Source organism: Nomascus leucogenys, chromosome 8 (genome assembly GCF_006542625.1).
Source record: "Nomascus leucogenys isolate Asia chromosome 8, Asia_NLE_v1, whole genome shotgun sequence".
Classification (NCBI taxonomy): domain Eukaryota; kingdom Metazoa; phylum Chordata; class Mammalia; order Primates; family Hylobatidae; genus Nomascus; species Nomascus leucogenys.
In genome coordinates this window covers 69,401,903-69,427,586 of record NC_044388.1, presented here as the reverse complement: position 1 = coordinate 69,427,586, position 25,684 = coordinate 69,401,903, and the positions used below count along the sequence as shown (strand labels likewise).

The following is a 25,684-nucleotide window of genomic DNA, read 5'->3' as shown; positions in this document are numbered from 1 at the left end:
GCCACAGTAATTCCTCCAACAACTGAGTCAGCCCTCAACCAAATAAAGATAAAAGAGAGGTGCTGATTCCTTAACCTCATTTAATCACATTAAAGCAACAAACTATCTGGAAAGTGTTCTAGTCTATTCTGCACCCGGGATGCATGTCTATACTTGGGAAAATATTGTGTAACAAGTATCAAGTTTTTATTCGCTACTGCTGTAATAGGCAAAGAAGGAGGAAATTTCACAAGTGCAACAACTGACTTGAAATTTTGAAAATATTCCATTTACCAGTGCCAGAGTGCCCAACATAACTCTCTTATATGAGACAAATTTGCCTGCAATAGTAGAAGAAAGGCAAGAAAGGGCTATAGGCCAACAGCAGATATTTAAACAAATAAAAATCTATATTCTTTAGCCTAACACAGTTCTGTTCAAGTTTTGAAAGTATTAACAAGGGTAGAGATCTATTTTCCATTTTTCACTTTGAAGGCTGTAGTACTTAACAAATACACCTTCTATGCACTGATTTGAATATTTGGACAATTAGCTGTATTTGTCTGAATGTACACTAAGTAGCTTTATTCTTGGTGGTTAGGATAATCAAGAATGCCTAGAGGTTAAAAAAAAACTTAGAAAGATAAGTAATGGAAAGGTATAGAAGAACAGAAAAAGGAAAAAAAAAAGAAAAAGATTTTAAAATGATCATATGCAGTTAGGATAAATGACTAATTAAAGGTGGAAAAAATAATTACTTGCAATTTGTATAAAGCAAGTACTCTGACATAGTACAAAGGTACATAATTATAAACAAGACGATGGAAATAAAAAGTTGTATCTTAATTAAGAAAAACAACAAAGGAAAAGGCTATGGAAAAAATGTATGAAAAGCAGGAAGACCCAGGCCACAAATATGCCAAGACAAATGACATATCCCCAGAGGGGAGAACAGTGTTGTAGACTTGAGAAGGCTCTGTGCGACCTGGGCCAGCACTTTCATTGCCTGCCTGGAGTAATCATAGAAGGCAGTCAATGTTTGGTGATGATGAGGAGCAGGGTTTTGAAGAACATAATTAAGGGCTGAAAGTATTTTCTGTGGAAACAAAATTATCATTCATGTCTGACATTGTGTAAATATGCCTTAATTTTGGTCAATAGCAATTTGAACTTTAAAAAGTAGAATCCTCAAACCTTCTTGTAAATCACAATTCTTTAAGCAAACTGCAGGGCTTCGTGTGTAAAAGCACAGACATTCCAGACACTCTTTAAAACATGCTGTTTAGTAGAAAATTATCTATTTTGTAGTGACACAATTTGGCCTCTGTCCATGTCAAAACCAGCTCATAACTTCAAAAAGCCACATTAAAGGAGATTTACACAGAGCAAAGCTAAAGCAGTTTTCATCCACCAGGTCAGGTATAAAAATAATCACAATTCACATTACCTTAAAAAGACTGGCAATCTTACACAAATTAATGGTGTACCATGTACAGATGGAAGGTGGATATAAACTGAGGAGAAAGAAAAAACCACATCAAAGGTGCCAAGGAGACTTAAAGGCTTTGAAAGCTTCGAAAGTCTCGCCTTCTCTCTTGTACCTTTAATTGTAAGGCTACAATAAGTGCATTTTTGCCACAAGCTTTTGAAAGAAAAAAGAAATGGTTATTTTCTTAAGTACTAACAGACTTACTTCTCTTTCAGAAAATCCACTACTCTTTTGAAGTCAGCCACACAGTATTCTCTTTTCATTTCCATGAGTACGCTGTCGGAGGCAGACTGGACTGGTATGTGCAGAAAAGCGTAGACTCTGGGGTGATTAAGGATTTTCGCCATTTCCTTAAAAAAATGGAAGGAGAAAACACTAATCATTTTAACAAACTGTGGAATGGTTTTCCTCACATCAACACCACAAGCGCAAGCAAATAAACATACTAGCTGAAAACAGACCAATCATCAAGGCTCTTAAAGTGAACATCAGTTGTCAATATTCTATGATGAGATTTGGGAATTCAATATCACTTTCAGAGGATTCCACGGAACAATTATTTTCTCATGCTCTCTGTTTCTCTTAGGTGACAAAACAGAGATAAAGTCATATAATGTCTAAAGAGTAAAAAGATTTTTCAGGATTCCAAAACAAACGCCATTTCTACTTCACTTCCAAGGAGTTTTACATTCTGCCTTGTTACATTTGTGGGAAAAACATCAGTATTTAAGGCAAACACTTGAGATCCCATAATCCCCTATACTTGAATAGAGAAAGTTTCCAAATTTAGGTTAACATATTTTTTAATACAAATATTATTGCCAAGACAAATGACATATTTGTACAAAAAAAATGAGGAAAAAAACTCTACAACTCACCTGTTGTTTTTTTTTTTAAATTTCAGTCACATATTTTTTGAGTACCTATTACGCAAAACGCACATGACCAGACAGTGAGGCCAGCCACTTCACCACCGGGCACCTACTAACTTTCATACTGAAGATGCATAAAAAGAAGAGAAAGAAGAGACGAAGATTAAGAAGAACGTATCTTGCCAAGTGAAAGAGAATACATTTAAGAGAAAAACATTAAAAACTCACAGAGTGTTTAAAAATTCCTCCAAGGACACAAAGGGGGTGAATAAGAAAGAGTGACAGAGGTGAAGTTGTGTAATGTCACCATTCATGTAAGCATTAGGTAAGATGACTAATGTGGCCCTTCTCCACTGCTGCATGCTGTCAGGTCATCGATTTGAAAGAGAGGGAGGAAAGGAAGGAAAGAAAGAGAAAAAGAAAAAAGAAAAGAAACAGAAAGAAAAAAAGAAAAAGAAAAGTGAGAAGAGATAGCAGGCGCATACGGCCTTTCAGAGTCCAGTAGTGAATAAAAATGTCCTAAAGGGAACGGCTCATTAATAACTTGCATGTGTCCAGTGATTCTTAGTTTTCAAAGTGTTGCACTTTCACATCTGTTACCTCATTTCATCCTTCAAAAAATATTTTGAAGGATCTTATGGAATCAAAGAGCCAGCTAATTCCATCCAGTTACCTCTTAGTTCTTCAAGAGTCAGTCATGCATATGGATCAACCATGCCCTGTGTTTCTCCATTTTCTTTTCATTGACTGTGAACATTAGCATTTTAGCCAAAGGGGAAGCCCAGAGATGAACTCAAATCAGTCACCTTCTTAGCAGCGGTTGTTGAAAATAACCCTTTCACTAAGATTATCAAATAAAATTACTCATAGACATCCTTTATCCACACTTTCTCTACCAGGAATTAATAGGTATCTACACCTTTCTAACCTTGTTACATATAGACTACTAAATTGGAATTGGAGTTGAAGAATTTCTTATTTGGTAGAAAAACAGCTGGATACACTCTCATGAAACTGTTACATTTCTGGGCTGGGTATTCAGTAGGCTCTTTTTTTTTTTGAGATGGAATTTTGCTCTGTCACCCAGGCTGGAGTGCAGTGGCGCAATCTCAGCTCACTGCAACCTCCACCTCCCGGGTTCAAGTGATTCTCCTGCCTCAGCCTCCCAAGTAGCTGGGATTACAGGCATGTGCCACCACGCCCGGCTAATTTTTGTGGTTTTAGTAGAGACAGGGTTTCGCCATGTTGACCAGGCTGGTCTTGAACTCCCGACCTCAGGTGATCTGCCTGCCTCGGCCTCTCAAAGTGCTGGGATTACAGGCGTGAGCCACCGCGCCTGGCCTCAGCAGCCTCTTTGTAGCCATACTGCACACCTAGAGCTGGGCGAGGCAGAGCCACACTCACATTATGCATCCTACAGTAAATATGCTGGCCTTATGCTAGAATCCTCTGCCTTTCAGGTTCTTCACACTTGAACATCAAAATCCCCCCCAAATTTAAGAAACATAACTGTACAAAGATCTTTGTTTTCTAAAGTGGCAGCACTCAGCTTTAGACACATCTATTGTGGTGAGAAATGACATCTTGACATGTAATACACTTTGTGAGATGAAACTTCACACTCAGGCTGTGTACCTTCTTCTCATCTATAAAATGGAGAGAAGGATAATATTCACCTCACAGGGCTACTGGGCTATTGTGAAAATAAATTAAGATAATCCAGTATATGCTAATAGAGTAAGCACTCCATAAGTATATCATCTAATTTTTTATTTTTTTTCTTTTGGTAAGTATTTTAAGTTCCCAGTACCACAATTTTTTATGGATTACAGGGAACCTATCAATAAATAAAACAGCTTTCTGATAAGCTAGTTCCCTAACTAGCAAGTGAAGGAGAAATAACTGGTACTCATTTGCATGACATACATTTGAAAGGGGTTTACCAGCAAACATGACCCCGGGACAGACAGGGTGGTGCAGTTTCTCTTGGAAACACTCAGGGTGGCCTCCTACTATAAACAGGATACTGCGCTAGATGAAACTTTGCCCTGCTACAGTATGCCAATTTACAAATTAAAATGTTAATAGCAAACAAGTAGGATAAATGTAGTGGTTTCCCCCTCCCCCCACCAACCCCATGGTTCTCAAAATAAACCTTCCCACTAGCAATTATCTTTAGCTTCATACTACAGGCCTTGCAACTTTATACCACTAGAACACAAAATAAAAATACACTTGCCCCTTAATTAAAGTCCATGTTTCTACCACTAAGAGAATCATGACTTAACACAGATTAATGTACCCAAGGAGACAAAGTAGGTATTTTTTGTTTCGCTTTCTCTTCCATTCCTCTTCTTGCTCAGCACTCTTAGTTTAGGACAACTTGTGTTCTCTTCACCTTTCAAAAACTTCTTCCTTTATGACTTCTCAGCAACCTGTTCCCGGTGTTACCTAAGCTTTACTTAGCTCTTCCTGGCAATACAATAATGAATCTCCAGAACTGAATGTTACAAGGCCAGGAATTATATTTTACTTTTCCCTCTGGATCTCTACAATAGCTTATACTGTGCTAAGCACACCACTAAACATTTAAATACAGATATGGGTTACAACCACATCAACATACACGAAAAGAGGTGTAAATTGTAATTTCAATAGGGAGACAAACTTCCATTTAGTAATATTTCAGTTTGGCTCAACCAGGTAAACAAACATATATTCAAGTAGGTAAACAGGCATTTAATCAGCCTGCCTTAATTTTTGGAACAAATGAATAATTATATGTAAATCTATAGGTATATACATAAGTACAGGCATACATCATTTTATTGTGCTTCCCAAATATTGTGTTTCTTACAAATTGAAGGTTTGTGGCAACCCTGTGTCAAGCATGTGTACTGGCAAATTTTTTCAACAGCATGTGCTCACTTTGTATCTCTGTGTCACATTTTGTTAATTCTGCAATATTTTAGACTTTTTAAATTATTACTATATCTGCTGTGATGATCTGTGATCAGTGATCTTTGATGTTACTCTTGTAATTATTTTGGGGTGCCACAAACCGCGCCCATATGAGATGGCAAATTTAATCAATAAATGTTGTGTGTGTTCTGACTGCTCTTCCAATTGGCTCTTCCCATCTTGGGCCTCCCTATCCTCTGAGATACAACAATATTGAAATTAGGCCAATGAATAACCTGACGAAGGCTTTTAAATATTCAAGTGGATGGAAAGGTCCCACGTTTCTCATTGTAAATCAAAAGCTAGAAGGCATTAACCTTAGTGGGGAAGGTATGTCAAAAGCTGAGACACATTAAAAGCTAGGCCTCTTGCACCAGTCAGCCAAATCATGAATGCAAAGGAAAAGTTCTTGAAGGAAATCACAAGTGCTACTCCAGTGAACTCACGAATGACAAGAAAGTCAAACAGCCTTATTGCTGATATGGAGAAAGTTTCAGTTGCCTCGATAGATGATCAAACCAGCCACAACATTCCCTTAAGCACAGACCTAAACCAGAGCAAGGCCCTAACTCTCTTCAATGCTATAAAGGCTGATTGAAGTGAGGAGACTGCAGAAGACGTTTGAAGCTAGAAGAGGTTGGTTCATGAGGTTTAAGGAACGCTGTTTCCATAACATGAAAGTGCAAAGTGAATAAGCAAGTGCTGAAGTAGAAGCTGTAGCAAATATCCAGAAGACTTAGCTAAGATCACTGATGAAGATGGCTATGGCACACTGCAGATTTTCAACGGAGACAAAACAGCCTTCTATTAAAAAGTGGCGGCATCTAGGACTTTCATAGCTAGAGAAGAGAAGTCAATACAGAAGGCTTTGAAGCATTGCTTCAAAGCTTCAGAGGACAGAAAGACTGACTCTCTTGTTAGGGGATAATTCAACTGGTCACTGTAAGTTGAAACCAATTCTCATTTACCATTTTGAAAATTCTAGGGCCCTCAAAAATTATGATAAATTGACTCTGTCTGTACTATATAAATGGAACAACAAAGCCTGGTGAGAGCACACGTGTTGACAGCATGGTTTACTGGATATTTTAAGCTCACTGTCGAGACCTACTGCTCAGGAAAAAAGATTCCTTTCAAAATATTACTGCTCATGGACAATGCACCTGGTCATCCAAGAGCTCTGATGGGGATGTACAAAGAGATTAATGTTATTTTCATGCCTGCTAACACAACATCCATTCTGCCGTACATGGACCAAGGAGTAATTTCAACTTTCAAGTTCATTATATAAGAAATACATTTTTGTAAGGCTATAACTGCCATAGTGATTCCTCTGGTGGATCTAGGTAAAGTAAATTAAAAGCCTTCTGGAAAGGACTCGTCATTCCAGATGCTGTTAGGAACATTCATGATTCATGGGAGAAGAACAAAATATCAATATAAATAGGAGTTTGGAAGACATTGATTTCAACCCTCATGGATAACTTTGAGGGGTTCGAGACTTCAATGGAGGAAGTAAGTGCAGATGTGGTGGAAACAGGAAAACAACTAGAATTACAAATGGAGCCTGAAGATAGGATGGAATTGCTGCAATCTCATCATCAAACTTGAACAGATGATGAGTTGTTTCTTATGGATGAGCAAAGAAAGTGGTTTCGAGATGGAATGTATTCCTGTTGAAGACGCTGTGAAGATTGTTAAAATGACAACAAAGTATTTATGATATCATATAAATGTAGTTGATAAAGCAGAGTCTGACAGGGTTGACTCCAATTTTGAGAGAAGGTGCACTGCCACAGCTACTTTCTTAACCTTTAGCAATCACCACTCTGATGAGTCCATAGCCATCAACATCGTGGCAAGACCCATCACAAGCAAAAAGATAATAACTCGCTGAAGGCTCATTTTTTAGCAATAAAGTATTTTAAAATTAAGGTATGTACATTTTTTACACATAATGCTATTGTATACTTACTAGACTATAATATAGTATAAACATAACTTTTACATACACTAGGAAACCAAAAAATTCATGTAACTTGCTTTATGGTGATATTTGCTATTTTGCAGAGGTCTGGAACCAAACCTGCAGTATCTTTGAGGTATGCCTGTAACAATGAAGACACTTTAAATAAAGGTAGCCCCATCATGGACTGTATTTCTAAAGGTGTGCTGAAGCTTGAGATTGAAATCACAATGCATTTTCTCTTTTCTTTTCTTTTTTCTTTTCATCTCACTCTGTCACCCAGGCTGGAGTGCAGAGGCACAATCTGGGCTCACTGCAGCCTCCACCTCCTGGGTTCAAGCAATTCTCTTGCCTCAGCCTCCTGAGTAGCTGGGATTACAGGTGCCTGCCACCGTACCTGGCTAATTTTGGTATTTTTAGTAGAGACTGGGTTTCACCATATCGGCCAGGCTGGTCTCGAACTCCTGATCTCAGGTGATCCCCCTGCCTTGGACTCCCAAAGTGCTGGGATTACAGGCGTGAGCTACTGCTCCCAGCCCACAATGCATTTTCATGAAAGTAATTTACAAGTGAAGGGAAGAGTCTCAGGTTTACCAACGGAAAAAGAAGCATTTAGCTCAAATTGTGGCTGATGAAAGAAGGGCAGTCATAAGCAGCTCAGTGCTCTGAGCTGGGTGAGTCTGAGCTGAAGGGCAGATTTGGTGGGCATGTATGTGCTCACATGGGAGGGGGAGCAGCTGAGGAGCTCTGGTAGCAGCGAGCATGGAAAAAGTACATGTTTTAATATTGGGTCATTTATAATGGAAGGGCTGATGTATCAAGGCTGCTTAAAATATAGATATTAACCATTTTACAGGTAGGAACTGCAGAATGGCTAACCAGATTAAAAAACAGTGTTTCTATCTGGTACTATTCCATGGAATCCTCATCTTACAAAGTGATAATCATCTCAATGTTTGTTATTTTTCTCTGAACTTAAAATATAAAGAAAAAAATAAATTCAATGAAAACAGACTTAATTTTAAAAAGCAGTTCTATGTATGGACACATTTTTAAAAGAACTGCTAAATTTCATTTTTATTGCCCTATAGTCATCAAATTCATCATTACATTCTACCTAGTTTTGAATATATGTATTAATGGCTTAACAAAATCACTCAGTATGTGCTCACCTCAGCAGCACATATACTAAAATTGGAATGACACTAGCATGGCCCCTGTGCAATCACTCAGTATGTGAAGAATATGTTGACACTTGCATTGAGATGTGTTTACATCCACACTGATAGTGATCAAACAGAAAGCCCTCTCAGATGACAGCTTTGTTATGAAGTACATGCATGTTCAAAATGCTAAACTTCACACCGCTCTGTTGTTTTCAGCTCATTTAAGTTATATGCTAAAGGAAAAAAAAAACCTTCAAAAAAAGATAAACTATCCCATTCCCTTTAAATATTTTTAAAATAGCTTGAGATATAATTCATACACCATCCAATTTATCCATTCAAAATATACAATTAACATTTTTTAGTATATTCACGGGATTGTAAAACCATTACCACAATCTAATTTTAGAACATTTTCCTTCCCCCAAAACAAACCCTGTACCCATTAGCAGCCACTCCCATTTTCCCTCATTTCATGAACCCTTCTCCTAGCTCTAAAACAACCACTAGTCTACTTCCTAACTCTATAGATTTGCCTATTCTGGATATTTTATATAAGTAGACTCATATAATATGTGACTTGTTTCGTGACTGGCTTCTTTCACTTATTGGTTTCAAGTGTTAACCATATTGTAACATCTAAGGATTTATTTCTTTTCTTTTTTTTTTTTTCTTTGAGACAGAGTCTCATTCTGTTGCCCAGGCTGGAGTGCAAAAGTGCAATCACGGCTCACTGCAGCCTTGACCTCCTCGCCTCAAGTGATCCTCCCACCTCAGCCTCTTGAGTAGCTGGGATGACAAGCACATGCTACCACGCCAGGCTAATTTTTACATTTTTTCTAGAGACGGGGTTTCACTATGTTGTCCAGGCTCGCTGATCTTGAACTCCTGCACTCAAGTGATCCTCCTGCCTCAGCCTCCCAAAGTGCTGGAATTACAGGTATCAGCAACCGTGCCCATCATGCCTAGCCTTATTTCAATTAAATAATAAAACATGGGCATTTAGAATTTATTAAATATATCATTTCATGCAAAACTATTTCAGATGTTCTGAATTATATTAGCTTGACTAAGGTGGTAAAGCAAGTTTCACCCATATTTCCTGGCTCTAACACAAACATTCTAATGGCATAGCCTTCCTAGAGATTAGCTGGTACATGTAAGATCTTATTAGAAAAATTATAACAGAGACAAAAAATGGGAGAAAAGTGGGCTGGATGAAGTGGCTCACACCAGTAATCCCAGCACTTTGGGAGGCTGAGGCAGGCACATCACTTGAGGTCAGGAGTTTGAGACCAGCCTGGCCAAAATGGTGAAACCCCATCTCTACTAATAATACTATATATATATATATATATTAGCTGACTATGGTCACACGTGCCTGTAATCTCAGCTATTCAGGAGGCTGAGGCATGAGAATCACTTGAGCCCAAGAGTTGGAGGTTGCAGTGAGCCGAGACTGCGCCATTGCATTCCAGCCTGAGTGATAAGAGTATTTCAAAAAAAAAAAAAAAAAAAAAGATGGGGGAAAAGTATAAAAATGCCTTAAAAAAATTAAGAATCTCTTAAAATGAGCAGAATGTGACTATTAATGATAATGATATTATATTTTTAAAATTCCTACTTTTATTGTTTTGTTGTGGTAAAATAGACATACAATTTACCATTTTAAACTTTTTTTTTTTAAGAGACAGGGTCTCGCTATGTTGCCCAGGCTAGACTCAAACCCCTGAACTGGAGCTATGTACGCACCTCAGCTTCCCAAGTAGCTGGGATGACAGATGCATGACAATGAGCCTGGTTGATTTTTTTTTTTTTTTTTTTGAGAGGGAGTATCACTCTGTCACCCAGGCTGGAGTACAGTGGCACAATCTCCACTCACTGCAACCTCTGCCTCCTGGGTTCAAGCGGTTCTCCTGCCTCAGCCTCTCGAGTAGCTGGGACTACAGGCGCCTGCCACCATGCCTGGCTAATTTTTGTATTTTAGTAGAGATGGGGTTTCACCGTGTTGGCCAGGCTGGTCTCAAACTCGTGACCTCAAATGACCCACCCACGTCTGCCACCCAAAGTACTGGGATTACAGGCATTAGCCACCGTGCCCAGGCAAGACTGGTTGATTTTGAACCATTTTTAGGTATACAGTTCAGTGACATTAAGTCCAGTCAATGTTGGACAAACCATCACCCACTGTCCATCTCCAGAACCTTTTGATCTTCCCAGACTGAAACTCTGTACCCATTAAACAACTCTCCCATAACTGCTCCTCAAGCCTCTCATAACCACAATTCTACTGTCTCCATGAATTTAACTACTGCAATTGAAATCACATAATATTTGTTCTTTTGTATCTGGCTTATTTCACTTAGCATAATGCTTTCATCCCTGCTGTAGTGATATTATGTTTTTTATATCTTTTTCCAGACAGTTGATAGCTCTACTCTCAATGCCAAAGCACAATGTATAGATTTGTATTAGCACTTAACTTCCCTATCCTGCAATTAAACCATACATCCTCATATCCCACAGGTATATCTTGTTTATGTTTATTTCCCTATTCCCTTGCTCAATTCCTGGCCTCAAATACTTACATTGTAGTTGAATGTATAAATGACTGAATGTCCCAATAAATCAATATGGTTATTTTGGTATAAGTCCTACAAAGACCTCTAGGCAATGTTCAAAAGACCAATGCCAGTGTTCTAGGAAATCCTATTTCTGGATTCACCTTCAACACTTACCAAGTCATATAAGATAGAATAAGACCAGAAACATATTTCATCCATTACTTCATTAACGGCACTCTAACAGCTACTAAGTGAATTACCAGTACCTGCATTTACTCTAGCAATTAGTAATAAATTTTCATTAATGGCATCAGAAAGTGAATGAGGGAGCACGAGAAAGGAAAATTTCCAATTCTTATGACCCAAATGACAAGGATTAGATATTGTGAACAGATTCTAATTTATATTTGATCTATAACTTAACCATAACAGGAAATTCTCTTCTAAACTGCAAAGAGTTAACATTTTCATTATTTGTGCTAAAACAGGTTGAGACAAAACATCTGTTCTAATTAGCGTTCACAGAAATGTAAAAGGACTTCAGTGTTCCCCTACCATTACCACTTCATCTTAGTGTCACAGCCAATCATCAGGCTTTACATTATGAAGATAGAAATAAGCATCTTGAAACCAATGATAAAATGTTAACAGTTACAATCACACATACAAACACATTTATTTTCAACTAATATTATCAGTGTTTTATTTTTTTCATTATTTTTTATTTTTGAGACAGAGTCTTGCTCTCTTGCCCAGGCTGGAGTACAGTGTTGTGATCTTGGCTCACTGCAACCTCCACCTCCTGGGTTCAAGAGATTCTCCTGCCTCAGCCTCCCGAGTAGCTGGGACTACAGGCACGTGCCACCACGCCCAGCTAATTTTTTGTATTTTTAGTAGAGACAGGGTTTTACCACGTTGGCCAGGCTGGTCTAGAATTTCTGACCTCAGGTGATCTGCCTGCCTCAGCCTCCCAAAGTGCTAGGATTACAGATGTGAGCCACCATGCCTAGCCTATTTTATTTTTAAATTATTATTCTGCTCTGTTAAGGACAAGAAATCAAAATAGAGTTTTTGTCTCATGATGATGGTGGTGGTTACATAGATCTATCTATATATATATATTTTAAAATTCATAGAACGGAACACATATGAAAAACTCAATTTTGCTGTATTAGTTTTGAAATAAAATAACAAAGAGAAAAACTAAAACTAACAGTAAAATCTTTGGTGATTCAAACAAACATTATATGAACAGGTACACGCTATAAAAAGCCTTAAAATCCACACACAATTGCCTTTGTTCCATTTAAGAAAAGACTACTACACACTAACAGAATGAATCAATAGCTGATCAATTTAATGGGGAAAAGGCAGCTCAGGCTGTACCTTCAGCTCAGAGTTTTACTGGCTTCTCTTAAATATCATATACATAACTGAGGAATCCAATGGAAAGGCAGATGTTAAAGATTTATCTTAAAATATTTTAGTCATTTATCTATGACCTGATTATCCAAATTGAGGCTTACCTTAGGTAACTTTAGTTCCATGGTTTAGGCAGTACACAGAAAAATGGCCTAGTGATTTAACTGCTTTAGTTATGACTTCCTTGGTATGTAAATGATGTAGCTAAGCAAATACTTACTAAACATCAAACTATCTTTCTGGGATTGGGGATGCAAAGTAGACAATAATCTCCTCTGCATTCTATAAACGTATAAGCATCTAATTGCCTTGTTTGTCAATGAAGCACTTACTCAGTGTTAGGCAGTCTGCGGAACAGTTTGAGTGCATCTCATTTGACTCCTGATGCTATGACATAGGTATTTTTTTACTGTTTCTGCGGTAAACTGTATTACTGCTTCCCAGTAAGTATTCTGGCTTCTGTCTCTGTGGGAGTAGTATAACCCCTGCCTATATGCAGGAGTAGCCGTATGACTTGGGATGGCCAATGAAATGTGGGCAGAAATGACAGGTACTACTTCAGGATAAAAGGCTTAAAACCAGTGGTTCTCGACCAGGCACGGTGGCTCGTACCTGTAATCCCAGCACTTTGGGAGGCTGAGGTAGGTGGATCATGAGGTAAGGAGATCAAGACCATCCTGGCCAACATGGTGAATCCCCATCTTGACTAAAAATACAAAAAAAAAAAAAAAAAAAAAAATTAACTGGGAGTGGTGGTGCGTACCTGTAATCCTAGCTACTCGGGAGGCTGAGGCAGGAGAATTGCTTGAACCCAGGAGGCGGAGGTTTCAGTGAGCTGAGATCATGCCACTGCACTCCAGCCTGGTGACAGAGCGATACTCAGTCTCAAAATAAATAAATAAATAAAAATAGAAACAAAAAACCAGTGATTCTCTCAGCCTCTTTTCCCTGCTAATTCCACGGTCTAAGTTCTGAAGTGGAGAAAACTAGAACAGAGCTTCAACCAGAGTACATGATGGGTATGTAACATGAACAAGAAATAAATTTTTGTTGGTATAAGCCACTGAGATTTTGGAGGCGATTTTACTATACAACATAACTTAGTTTATCCTTACTATGATTGTTAATGTTACGTGTTGACAGGGCTACTGAATGCGCAGATAGCTAATAAAACATTATTTCTGGGTGTCTGTGAGGGTCTTTCGAGAACAGATTAGCATTTCAATCAGCAGACAGAGTAAAAGAAGATCTATCCTCATCAACGTGTGGGTAGTATCCAATCCTTTGAGGGCTCAAATTAAACAAAATGGCAGAGCAAGGGTGAATTCTCCCTCACTACACACACACACACACACACACACACACACACACACACGCACACACACACACACTGTTTCTTTGAAGGACTTTGATTAATCCACTGACGCATTCTCATGTTACGGATAAAAACACCAAAGTTTAGAGATGTTTAAAATGGTATGTCTGGCTGGATGCAGTGACTCACACCTGTAATCCCAATACTTTGGGAGGCCAGGGTGGGAGGATAGCTTGAATGCAGGAGTTCAAGTTAAGCCTGGGCAACTAGTGGGACCCCATGTCTACAGGTTTAAAAAAAAAAAAAAGCTGGGGATGGTAGTGTGTGCCTGGAGTTCCAGCTACTCCGGAGGCTGAGGTAGAAGGATCACATGAGCCTGGGAAGTCAAGGCTGCAGTGAGTCGTGATTGTGCCACTACACTCCAACCTGAGCAACAGAGTAAGACCCTGTCCCCAAAAAATAAAATAAAATGATGTGTCTACAGTCAAGAGCAGTAAGTGGAATAACTGGATTTAGAACCTAATCTTGTCATAGCACAGCATCCCTTTTTCTTAACTATTTTTCAATAAATATTAGGATGGAAGTGTCTATCAATTATAAAGGTAAAACACAGGAAGAAGAAGTTAACTGTTGCAAGAGCAATGAAAGGTTTTACCCCAAGTAGAGTTCAATTTTTAAAGATAAAAATGTTTCCTAGCCGGGCACAGTGTCTCACGCTTATAACCCCAGCACTTTGGGAGGCTGAGGTGGGCAGATCACTTGAGGTCAGGAATTCAAGACCAGCCTGGCCAACATGGTAAAACCCCGTCTTTACCAAAAAATACAAAAATTAGCTGGGCATGGTGGTGCACACCTATAGTCCCAGCTACTCAGGAGGCTGAGGACAATCACTTGAATCCAGGAGGCAGAGGTTGCAGTGAGCTGAGATTGTGCCACTGCACTCCAGCCTGGGTGACACAGTCTCTGTCTCAAAAAAAAAAAAAAAAAAAAAAAAAAAAAAAAGTTTCCAGACAAACTGCAAAGATAACATATGTTTAATAAATAAAAATGGTGGACACAGTTTAGATACACAAGGCCACTGTACACAGGTAACCAAAACTTAAGGCATCTTGATTTCCTCAGAACAATAACCCCAAACACAAACTTTTTGCCCTTTTGAGTCAGTGAAGTTAAACCAATCAACTACAGACAAATGAGCTTACACATCTTTGTTTGCCTTAAAGAAGAATACAGGACAGCCAATCATGGGAAAGGTCAAAATACTTCCTATTTTACAGTCTATGAACTGTGCCATCGTAATAGCTGTAAAATTGAGACTTCGTGACATTTTTCAGTTTGAGGTCTTTCTGGTTCATAAATTTTTCTTTTGCATGCATAGTAAACTCTCAAAATTCTAACTTGATCTGATTTTCACACACATAATATACCTAGTGTCTTAAAATACAAGGCTGCATATTTTATAAAATAATCTAGTGACCTGCCATATCAGTTCTTCTGGCTCTTCTAAGTCTAATAATACCACTTATATATCTTTAAAAGTATATTTAGAAAAACAAGCATACTTGGAGATCACTTAATGATTCTCTATTTACTATTTTTTATTAAATATACCAATTACTACACATTTTGTTAAAGTCCTTCTAAAGAGAGAATTGTACGTTTGAGGGTTGGGCTTATAGTATCTTATAAGGCTGAACCTGTCCCATTCCCTTAGAAAAAAGACGCATAAAATAAGTGGTGCACATAAAGTAATGAAAAAATATCTCCATTGTTCTTTAAAAATATACATTTTTTCTCTATTAAAAGCAATGCATGTTTCTTTAAATTTTGAAAAATTGAGAAAAATAGAATAAAAAACTAATCATTGCTGAAAACAACCATTATTAAAAGAAAGATTCATTACTCTTGCTATCATCTTGAAACAACTAAATTATAAAATTATATGTGATACTATCTAGTGAGTTTGAGAAAAATGAAATGATTTTCAAAGACTTAACATATAAAGCTAACAGTATTTCTTGACAATAGATCATTAGGTCTGAGCCCAATTTCTTCAAAAACGAAGGAAAAAAACCTTTCTTTTAAGCAGGGTCCAAATCACCCAAGCACTTAGACTCAAGGGGATCATAATACTTCCACATTAGCTTAACAGGAGAGAGAAATCTGAATATGAAAACAACAAACAAAGGAGAATCAGAGATAAGAATCAGCAAAACATCATTCCTGAACAAGTTATTACCGGTAGAACAACGTTGTCCCTGGAGCTATGATGAGAGAATGGAAAAAATAAATAGAAACAAAAAGAAAAAATTTCTTTATTTGAAAAGCATATAAAAATGAGAAAGAAGGTAAAAGAAGAAAAGAGGAATAGGCAATTCTCTCCCCCACCTCTTAAATGTATTGTGCAGAAAGCGAAGTCTTAAAAGTTTTTTTTTTTTTTGAGGCAGGGTCTCACTCCATCATCCAGGTTGGAATGCAGTGGCATAATCACAGCTCACTGCAGAGTCCACCTCCTAGGTTCAAGTGAACTCCTGAGTTCAAGGGATCCTCCCGCCTCAGCCTCTCAAAATGCTGGGATTACAGGTGTGAGCCACCATGCCTAGCTTAAAGTTATTTTAAGACTTTAGGTCTTAACAGCACGGAACAGGGCCAGGTGCAGTGGCCCACGCCTATAATCCCAGCACTTTGGGAGGCAGAGGTGGGCGGATCACCTGAGGTCAGGAGTTCAAGACCAGCCTGGCCAACATAGTGAAACCCCATCTCTACTAAAAATACACAAAATTAGCTGGGCGTGGTGGCGGGTGCGTATAATCCCAGCTACTTGGGAGGCTGAGGCAGGGGAATCACTTGAATCTGGGAGGCAGAGGTTGCAGTGAGCCAAGATCGCACCACTGCACTCCAGCCTGGGCAACAAGAGTGAAACTCCATCTCAGAAAAACCAAAAACAAACAAAAAAACCATGGAACATAATTACAAAATAGCTAGAAGAGAGGCTTTTGAATGTCCACACCCAAAGCAATGATGAACACGTAAGGTGATGTTCAAGCTAAATACCCTGTTTGATCATTGTGCAACATATATATGAATGGAAATGTCAAACTGTACCCCATAAATATGTACAATTACAAGTCGTCGGCCTAAAAAAAAAGTATTTGAAAAATGGGCCATAAGAAGTCACTTAATTGGAATGATTACAGAGGAACAAAAAAGGCTCCCCAGCCCATTCCAAATTACGGCACTATTAGTGATACAGTAGTAGTGATAGGGAGGGGAGGCAGGGAAATTCTGGGTAGAAAAGGGCAGGTCCCTGGTGAGGGCTCTATCCTCAAGCCTGGAACTGCAGCCCAAAATGAGAACTTACATCCCTGTTTTCCTGCTCAAATGTTGTCCTTTCCAAAACCACCCATAGCCTTCCCCAACCCCCCACTCCTGTGCCCACAAAAACCCCAGGCTCAGCCAGCAGAGAAAGGAGAAGCAGCTGGACACTGGAGATTATAGTTGGATGTCAGAGAGAAGCAGCTTGACTTCAGAGGGACAGCTTGAAGGCGTAGCTTTGGAGAGGAGAAGATTACCTTCCCAATCCGTCCCCTTTTCAGCTCCCCTTCCCGCTGGGAGCCACCTTCATCAGGAATAAAATCCTCTGCATTTACCATCTCTAATTCGATCATGCATCCTCATTCCTCCTGGAAGCCGGACAAGAACTTGGGCGCCACGAGTGTGTGTGCACCCTCCACTTAGCTGTTAATACTTAAGCCGTCCACAAATGGCAAAGCTAAAATGGCACTGTAACATTCCTTCTGGGGCTTTAGGGGTCTCAGGCACCTCCCTGGAAACTGCTACAGGGCCTCCATAGAGATTTTTGCCTGCTGGCACCCAAAAGCACTTGTCCCAGCTCCTGCACCTGCTCACCTGCACTCCCCCACCCACGAGCTGCGGAACACAGCAGGACCAAGCAAGTAGAGTCTGCCCCTGCTGACACTGAGGTGGCTGGCTAGTTCTAGTGCCTGTGCACTCTAGTTCCTGCCTGCAAAGGGATCAGGGAAATATCCTGCTTCAGTAGTAGTAGCATAAATAGCAACAGTAATGATAGCAGTTTGCATCTGTATGTGCTAGACAATGTGCTGAGTCACATTCATTGTCTCATTTAAACTTCAGAAAAAAATGTAGTAGTTTTACTTCACTTGATCTTAGATTTAGAGAAATTAAATGCCATGACCATGGCACAATGGTGGCAATGGAATATAAACCCAGCGCCCTCGACATTGCTCAATCAAATGTCTCTCACAAGAGCATCATTCCTATGGATTGATCTACCTGTAATCCTCTCTGTATATACACTAATTCTTGAGGAATGGCACAAACTAATTTGCATGAAGGTGTTAACTAACAATAAATCATTTCTGGGAGTGGGAGAGGAAGAAAAGAGTAGAAAGTAGTCTTTCTAAAACAAGGCATAAAATATATAGGTATTATGTATATTATACATAGTCTCTGATATATATTATGTAGCTTTTTGGGTTGTTTTTGAGACGGCATCTTGCTCTGTTGCCCAGGCTGGAGTGCAGTGGCATGATCTCAGCTCACTGCAACCTTGGCCCCTTGGGTTCAAGTGATTCTCCTGCCTCAGCCTCCTGAGTAGCTGGGATTACAGATGTGCACCACTACGCCTGGCTAATTTTTGTATTTTTAGTAGAGACAGGGTTTCACCATGTTGGCCAGGCTGGTCTCCGACTCTTGACCTCAGGTCATCTGCCCACCTCGGCCCTCCAAAGTGCTGGGACCACAGGCGTGAGCCACTGCACCTGGCCTATATTATCTAGTTTCTGATATATAAAATACATGTAACATTATATATGTCAAAGGTAATTTTTAATTTTCATAATTTGCAAAATTTTCCTCAGTTTGGTTATGTCAGAAATGGGTGGGTTTTTTAAAAAAGTCTCATGTGTTTAAACTAAGTTAAATAGCTCTTATTACATTACTTAAAATTAAATAATAAATTAATGGGATCTTTGCAGTCTTTTTTTTTTTTTTTTTGAGACGGAGTCTCGCTCTGTCACTCAGGCTGGAGTGCAGTGGCACGATCTTGGCTCACTGCAAGGTCTGCCTCCTGGGTTCACGCCATTCTCCTGCTTCAGCCTCTCCGAGTAGCTGGGACTACAGGCTCCCGCCACCACGCCCGGCTAATTTTTTTGTATTTTTAGTAGAGACAGGGTTTCACCGTGGTCTCAATCTCCTGACCTCGTGATCCGCCCGCCTCGGCCTCCCAAAGTGCTGGGATTACAAGCGTGAGCCACCGCACCCGGCCTGGATCTTTGCAGTCTTTGGTACTGATCAATATGGATTTTAAGTACAAACTGATAAACAGACATACATTTTTTATAAGGCAACAAGGGACATATTCCATCCCTGTTCTACTTAAATTGTTTTCACTTGGTAAAATTGTTTTCACATGTCAGTTCTTTAATTGGAACATAAATAAAAGCATTTCTAGTTACTACATGGTAAGCCAGCTTGTCTAAGGACACCTTGTCAGAATATCTTGAGATTTTAACCTGCTTTTTTAAACACATGAGCTCCAAAGCTATAGAATCAGACAGCTCCTTTAGCATGTAAAGAGAGATGAGGAAAAAGTTCCATTTGGGAAGCCAAATTTACTTTTAAGACTTGAGCTTTCTAAAAAATGTTGTTTTTTAAAATGAAATAGAAGTCAACAATTTTATGCATTAAAATATAGATTTATTTATATTAGGGGGAAATTGTGATTTTAAATTCCCCTTTATGGCAGTCTATAGTCTCCACAAATAAAAAAAATCTAACTCACCCTTTTTTGCAAGGTTTTGCCCAATGTTAACAGAAGAAATCATTTGATACAGAAGAATTTTGAAAGGTTGAATTCTGTAATTTTTGTAAGATTACAGTTGATTTTTTTTTCTTTTTTTGTATTTTGTTCTTTTGGGGTTGTCTTTTATTTTTAAAGTTGATTTTTTTTAAGAGCAGGCTTTGCAGTGCTCTCTTTGTGTTTCCAATGATCAGATCTTTCCAATGAGCAAATGTGTTGTAAATTACATTATTAATACCTTATGTTAACCTGGCTAAAGAACTAGGTAAGCATAAGCCTAAATAACAATGATTAAGGAAATCCAGTACACTTTATTTATTTATATGCTAAGAATTTCCTTCAGAACAGGCACAGTGTCTCATGTCTGTAATCCCAGCACTTTGGGAGGCTGAGGCAGGCAGATTGCTTGAACCCAGAAGTTTGAGACCAGCCTGGGCAACATGGTGAAATTCTGTCTCCATAAATAATACTAAGATAAGCCAGATATGGTGGTGCACCCTTGTAATCTCAGGGATCCAGGAGGCTAAGGTGGCAGGATTGCTTGAGCCCAGGTGGTGGAGATTACAACGAGCCAAGATTGCACCACTGCACTCCAGCCTAGGCAAGAGAGACACACTCTGTCTCATAAATAAATAAATAATAATTTCCTTCTATCTTAGGTGAGAAAAAGTGATTTCCACATCAAGTACTCTGACTTTTTAATGTTTCAAACTTAGAGACTGAAAATATAGAAGACAGCTAGGGAAAAATATATTTCAAAGATGAGTCGAACAGAATGTGTAATATGCTGAAGTGAACCAGGAAGGAGAGTGATGGGGACCATCAACAATTTTCTTTTCTTTTTTTGATACAGACTCGCAGTGTTGTCCAGGCTGGAGTGCAGGGGCGCAATCTTGGCTCACTGCAACCTCCGCCTCTCAGGTTCAAGCAATTCTCCTGCCTCAGACTCCCAACTAGCTGGGATTATAGGCACCTGCCACCACGCCCAGCTAATTTTTTTGTATTTTTAGTAGAGATGGGATTTCACCATGTTGACGAGGCTGGTCTTGAACTCCTCACCTCGTGATCCATCCGTCTTGGCCTCCCAAAGTGCTGGGATTACAGGGGTGAGCCACTGTGCCTGGCCTCATCAAAAATTTTATATATAATGTTTAGGTGATTGCTATTGCCCTATCCTCATAGGATCATCTCTCCACAGAATTCATAATGGGCACAATTCATCAGAGAAAAAACTGGGAATTATTTTGCAAGGGGTATCTAAGACTTAGTGTCAGAAAGTGCAAGAATGCATTCCAGATGAAATAATATATACCAAGTATGAAGCTACTCTGAGTAAAATTAACATTTTGAAACATCTTCGGCTGAGTGAAATGAAGAAAGGGAAATTCAATCCCTTACAAGTTCAATGATTACATATTCGAAATGACTCATTAAAACTAAAAACAAATGGAATACTCCCATCTGGGTGTTTGATTTTATTTTCTCCTAAATAAACTTGATTTCTCATAATCACTGATTATATAAAAGAAGTTCAAAAATGAATGCAATATTTCCTTGTCAGAGCATGACAGCCTCCTCCTGCTCAGTTACCCAGTTTCAGAACCTCTGAATTTCTTGCCCTCGTCCACTACACCCCATCAAATAATATGTATTTCTGGTGCTACCCAACCCTCAGAAGTCTCTTATTTTGCTAAGTCCATCTCTTGAGCGTAACTTTGCACTATCCAGGTCTCACAATTTTTTCTTACAAACCATAACGTAAGTCTGAGTCTTCAAATAGGCAAAGGGTAGGTAGCCCCGGAGGGAACAAAGTGGTGGTGAGAGTATTTTTAATTAGGTCCATTTCCAGGTCTTCAACTTCCTTTGTAGTTTTTCTTAAACCTGGATTGTCTGTGGTGAAGGCTTGATGCTGTGTATCCTCTTGCAGCTCCCTCTCCCCTTTACTGAATGGCATCAGGTCACCAAACACAGAACATGTGAAGTTGCCTTTTTTAAGCAACATAAAGAGTTATCATGCCTATTCACCCCCAACATCCATGCCGTTAAAGACTGCATTTCAAACAATTTTAATATTTATGCTGTTTTGGTGAAATGTATACTAGTAATAATTTAATAACAATCCAAAGGAAATGTTTCTCTTAAAAATATTTGGAGGACGGTGGCTCATGCCTGTAATCCCAGCACTTTGGGAGGCTGAGGCGGGCGGGTCACGAGGTCAGGAGATTGAGGCCATCCTGGCTACCATGGTGAAACTCCGTCTCTACTAAAAATACAAAAAATTTGCCGGGTATGGTGGCGGGCGCCTGTAGTCCCAGCTACTCGGGAGGCTGAGGCAGGAGAATGGCGTGAACCTGGGAGGCGGAGCTTGCAGTGAGCCGAGGTCGCGCCACTGCACTCCAGCCTGGGCGACAGAGTGAGACTCCGTCTCAAAAAAAAAAAAAAAATTTTATATATATATATATATATATATATATCTACACATACATATATATGTATATATGTGTATATATATATTTGGAGGCTTCTAATCAGAATAATGTTTGTATTTTATTTTATACATATATTTTGATACAGAGGATGATACAATGATCAATAGAAGACTTTCAAGCTTAAAAATATATTGAATTGGCCAGGCGTGGTGGCTCATGCCTGTAATCCAGCACTTTGGAGGTTCAGGAGGGTGGATCACCTGAGGTCAGGAGTTTGAGATCAGCCTGGCCAAGATGATGAGACCCCATCTCTACTAAAAATACAAAAATTAGCCAGGTGTGGTGGTGTATGCCTGTAATCCCTGCTACTTAGGAGGCTGAGGCAGAAGAATTGCTTGAACCCAGGAGGCAGAGGTTGCAGTGACCTGGGATTATGCCACTGCACCCCAGCATGGGTGACAAAGTGAGATGCTGTCTCAAAAAACAAACAAACAAAAAAATACATATATATGAAATAAAATTCTATACAGGAAGTAGAATGGAAATTTGAGTTCTGGGGAAAAAAAGGATAGTGTAAATTTTCATATGTTTAAATGTTTTACTGAATACATTTAAAAGAGTGATGTAATGATTTTATTATAAAATTTCTTATCTAAAATATGCCAGAGATTACACCTCTTGAAAGTATGAGGTCAAGCGTGGTGGCTCACGCCTGTAACCTCAGCACTTTGGGATGCCGAGGTGGGTGGATCACTTGAGGCCAGGAGTTCAAAACCAGTCTGGCCAACATGATGAAAACCCATCTCTACTAAAAATACAAAACATTAGCTGTGCGTGGTGATGGGCGCCTGGAGTCCCAGCTACTTGGGAGGCTGAGGCAGGAGAATCACTTGAACCTGGGAGGCGGAGGTTGTAGCGAGCTGAGATCGCACCATTGCACTCCAGCCTGGTTGTACAGAGCAAGACTCTGTCTCAAAAAAAAAAAAAAAAGAAACTGTGAAAAAATTTTAATATCAATATAAATCATTTCAAAAAATTATTTTGAGGTAACAGCAAAAAGAAAGTGTCAATACCACTCAGTACGAAACGCAGCCTGGACTTCGTCGGCCACACTCTGCTCCCAGACTTAGACTCTTTCCATTCCTATCTCCTGTCGGTGGCTTCGGGTCACAATGCCCCTTCTCACCCTCGAACCCCCGGGAAACATGTTCCTATCAAAAGCAGACCTACTGCTTTTCGCAGAACATGCTCCTGGCTTTTTACCCTTATTAAAATCTTACCCTCGCTCTAGAATGCAATTGCTTACCTCTAAGCTAACCCTAACTACTAAAATCCCATCCATGCTTCAATTATCACTTCCTCCTGTTTCCCAATGTACCCACAGTATTATTTATTTCCTGTTCTCATTTAGAGTGTTTTGTGTCTCTATCAGGCAATTACCACATTGTACATTATTAGTTGTTTAGCATCCTTCCCTAATAATCTCCCTCCCACCTCATATATAAAAAATGTTTGATAACTTTTTGTTGAATTGAGTTGAATAACAGCTAATTTTACCAAGAGTCAACGTGCTCAAGTGAAACAAGCCACAGATTCAATATACACAGACATACAATTTTTTATTTTGACTTTTTCAATGGCCTGGTATATGCCACTAGGGAAACCTCAACTCTAGATTGTTTATACTTACATTTCTGCATTTTAAACTTGAAGATTACACTCTTACTTTTTATACAGGAGAATTTTTTAATGATCAGTTAACCAAAAATAATTTTTCATCATTTACAATTATGAAAGACTAATTATGAATATGACTAAATTATAGGAGCCTAAAATTAAAATCATTTTTAAGATAAATAAGATGCAAGGAGGTCACATAATGAGGCAAATCAGTGGAAGAGTGGAGGATAGTGTACTAATACTATGCTAGTGCCCCAACAAACAAAAACTCTACATTCTCAACAACAACAAAGCAATTCCATATTCATTAGCCATTTTATAGTCATTCTACCATTCTTGTTACCATTTACAGGATGATGATTAATTTCATTTTAATTTTTCACTGAAAATTAAAATTTGCAACATGAAAAATTCCTACAGGCCACTTCAAAGAAAATATACTGTATTTCATCACTCAGTAACAAAATTATTAGCTTGTAGTCCAAAGAGAGTACGAAAATCCATTAGTCTCAAATATAGCTCGTTTACAGCATCTCAAATACAGCTCAACTTTACAGCATCTGTATGTCTCACCTAACATCTGTTTCCTGTTTATATTTTTCACACAGTATTTTGCGTTATTAGACATAATTATATATTTCTGCAGTAAGCAGAAGTATCAAATAGCCTCCTTCAGTCTCATCTGGATGTAATAAAAGAACCAAATTTTGAAATGGCAAGACTGTGAAAGGAAACGTCTACCTTTAATCATAGCAGAAACAGCTGATTGCCCTTTTTCCTACACTGCGGCACTTACTAATAACTTTAAGAAAAACACTCGCCACATGTGAAGCTTTGAATCAGTGTAGGATCTGAAGAGCTACTCATTGGTTGAATCAGTTTCAAGCTGACTTTACAAAACCCTCCAAAGCGGAACCTCTGCAACATTTTATGTGGAATGTCCTTTAGGATTCTGACTACATAGTAGCTGAGAAGGCACATCTGTGATACATTACAAAACCAAAGAAGTTGCCAGGAAAGTTTTTAATATTTCATTTTAAAAAGCATACAATTTTAGTTTAGTACTCCCTATATCAAAATTTGAGTAGTATCAAATGTTAGATTCAGTCCTATGACTTTGAGTCTACGATTGCTTATTTTCTCTTGTCAGTGAAATTTAATTAGATTAATTCATTAATTAGATATTAACAAAACATTAACTTTACATAAATAATTATTATTATTATCATTATTATTTTGAGACAGAGAGTCTCACTCTGTTGCTCAGGCTGGAGTGCAGTGGAGCAATTCCAGCTCACTGCAGCCTTCGCCTCCTGGGCTCAAGTGATCCTCCTGACTCAGTCTTCAGAATAGCTGGGACTACACATGTGCATCACCACGTCCGGCTAATCTTTGTATTTTTTGTAGAGAAGGGATTTTGCTGTGCTGCTCAGGCTGGTCTCAAACTCCTGTGCTCAAGGGATCCGCCCACCTTGGCCTCCCAAATTGCTGGGATTACAGGCATGAGGCACCACGCCCAGCCTATATAAATTAGTTTTTAAAAATCACAGAATGAGGAAACTGGAAGGAACCTAGGAGATAATATAGACCAAACTCTTCTCTCATCACTTCTACTTCCAAAGACAAAGATCTAAAGGGGTTATATAATTTGCCTAAGTTCACATGGTTATATAGTGCTAAAATCAGAGTTAGAACCAAGGTCTTCAGATTTTCAGAACAATGTCCTCCTTATATACAATTTGTGCCTTTTATTATCAATTTAACTGTACCAAAGTGTATTCTAATAGAATATGTGGCCCAATTATTTAATCTACCATCATATATCTAACATAAATAAAATCTTTATATTCCAAATTACTTCATTCTCTTGAGTAAGCTTTATGTTCACTACCCATGGGAAAAAAACAACCTGCAACAAATTCCAAATATTTCCCCTTTTCAAGAGGGAAATTAATTACATTAGGTAATTTCTTTAAGGGTCTTTACTACTTCCCATCCA

General features: G+C 38.7%; 1 protein-coding gene across 2 annotated transcripts in view; it reads right to left on the bottom strand.

Annotated features, from left to right (window-relative positions):
• CDKAL1 (CDK5 regulatory subunit associated protein 1 like 1) overlaps positions 1–25,684 on the bottom strand; it is a 700,650-nt gene that overhangs the window by 229,709 nt on the left and 445,257 nt on the right. For both annotated transcript variants that reach the window (XM_030817372.1, XM_030817373.1), the window contains one exon: positions 1,673–1,818. In XM_030817372.1, coding sequence (XP_030673232.1) covers positions 1,673–1,818 — 146 coding nt within the window. The remainder of the gene's footprint in view (positions 1–1,672; positions 1,819–25,684) is intronic.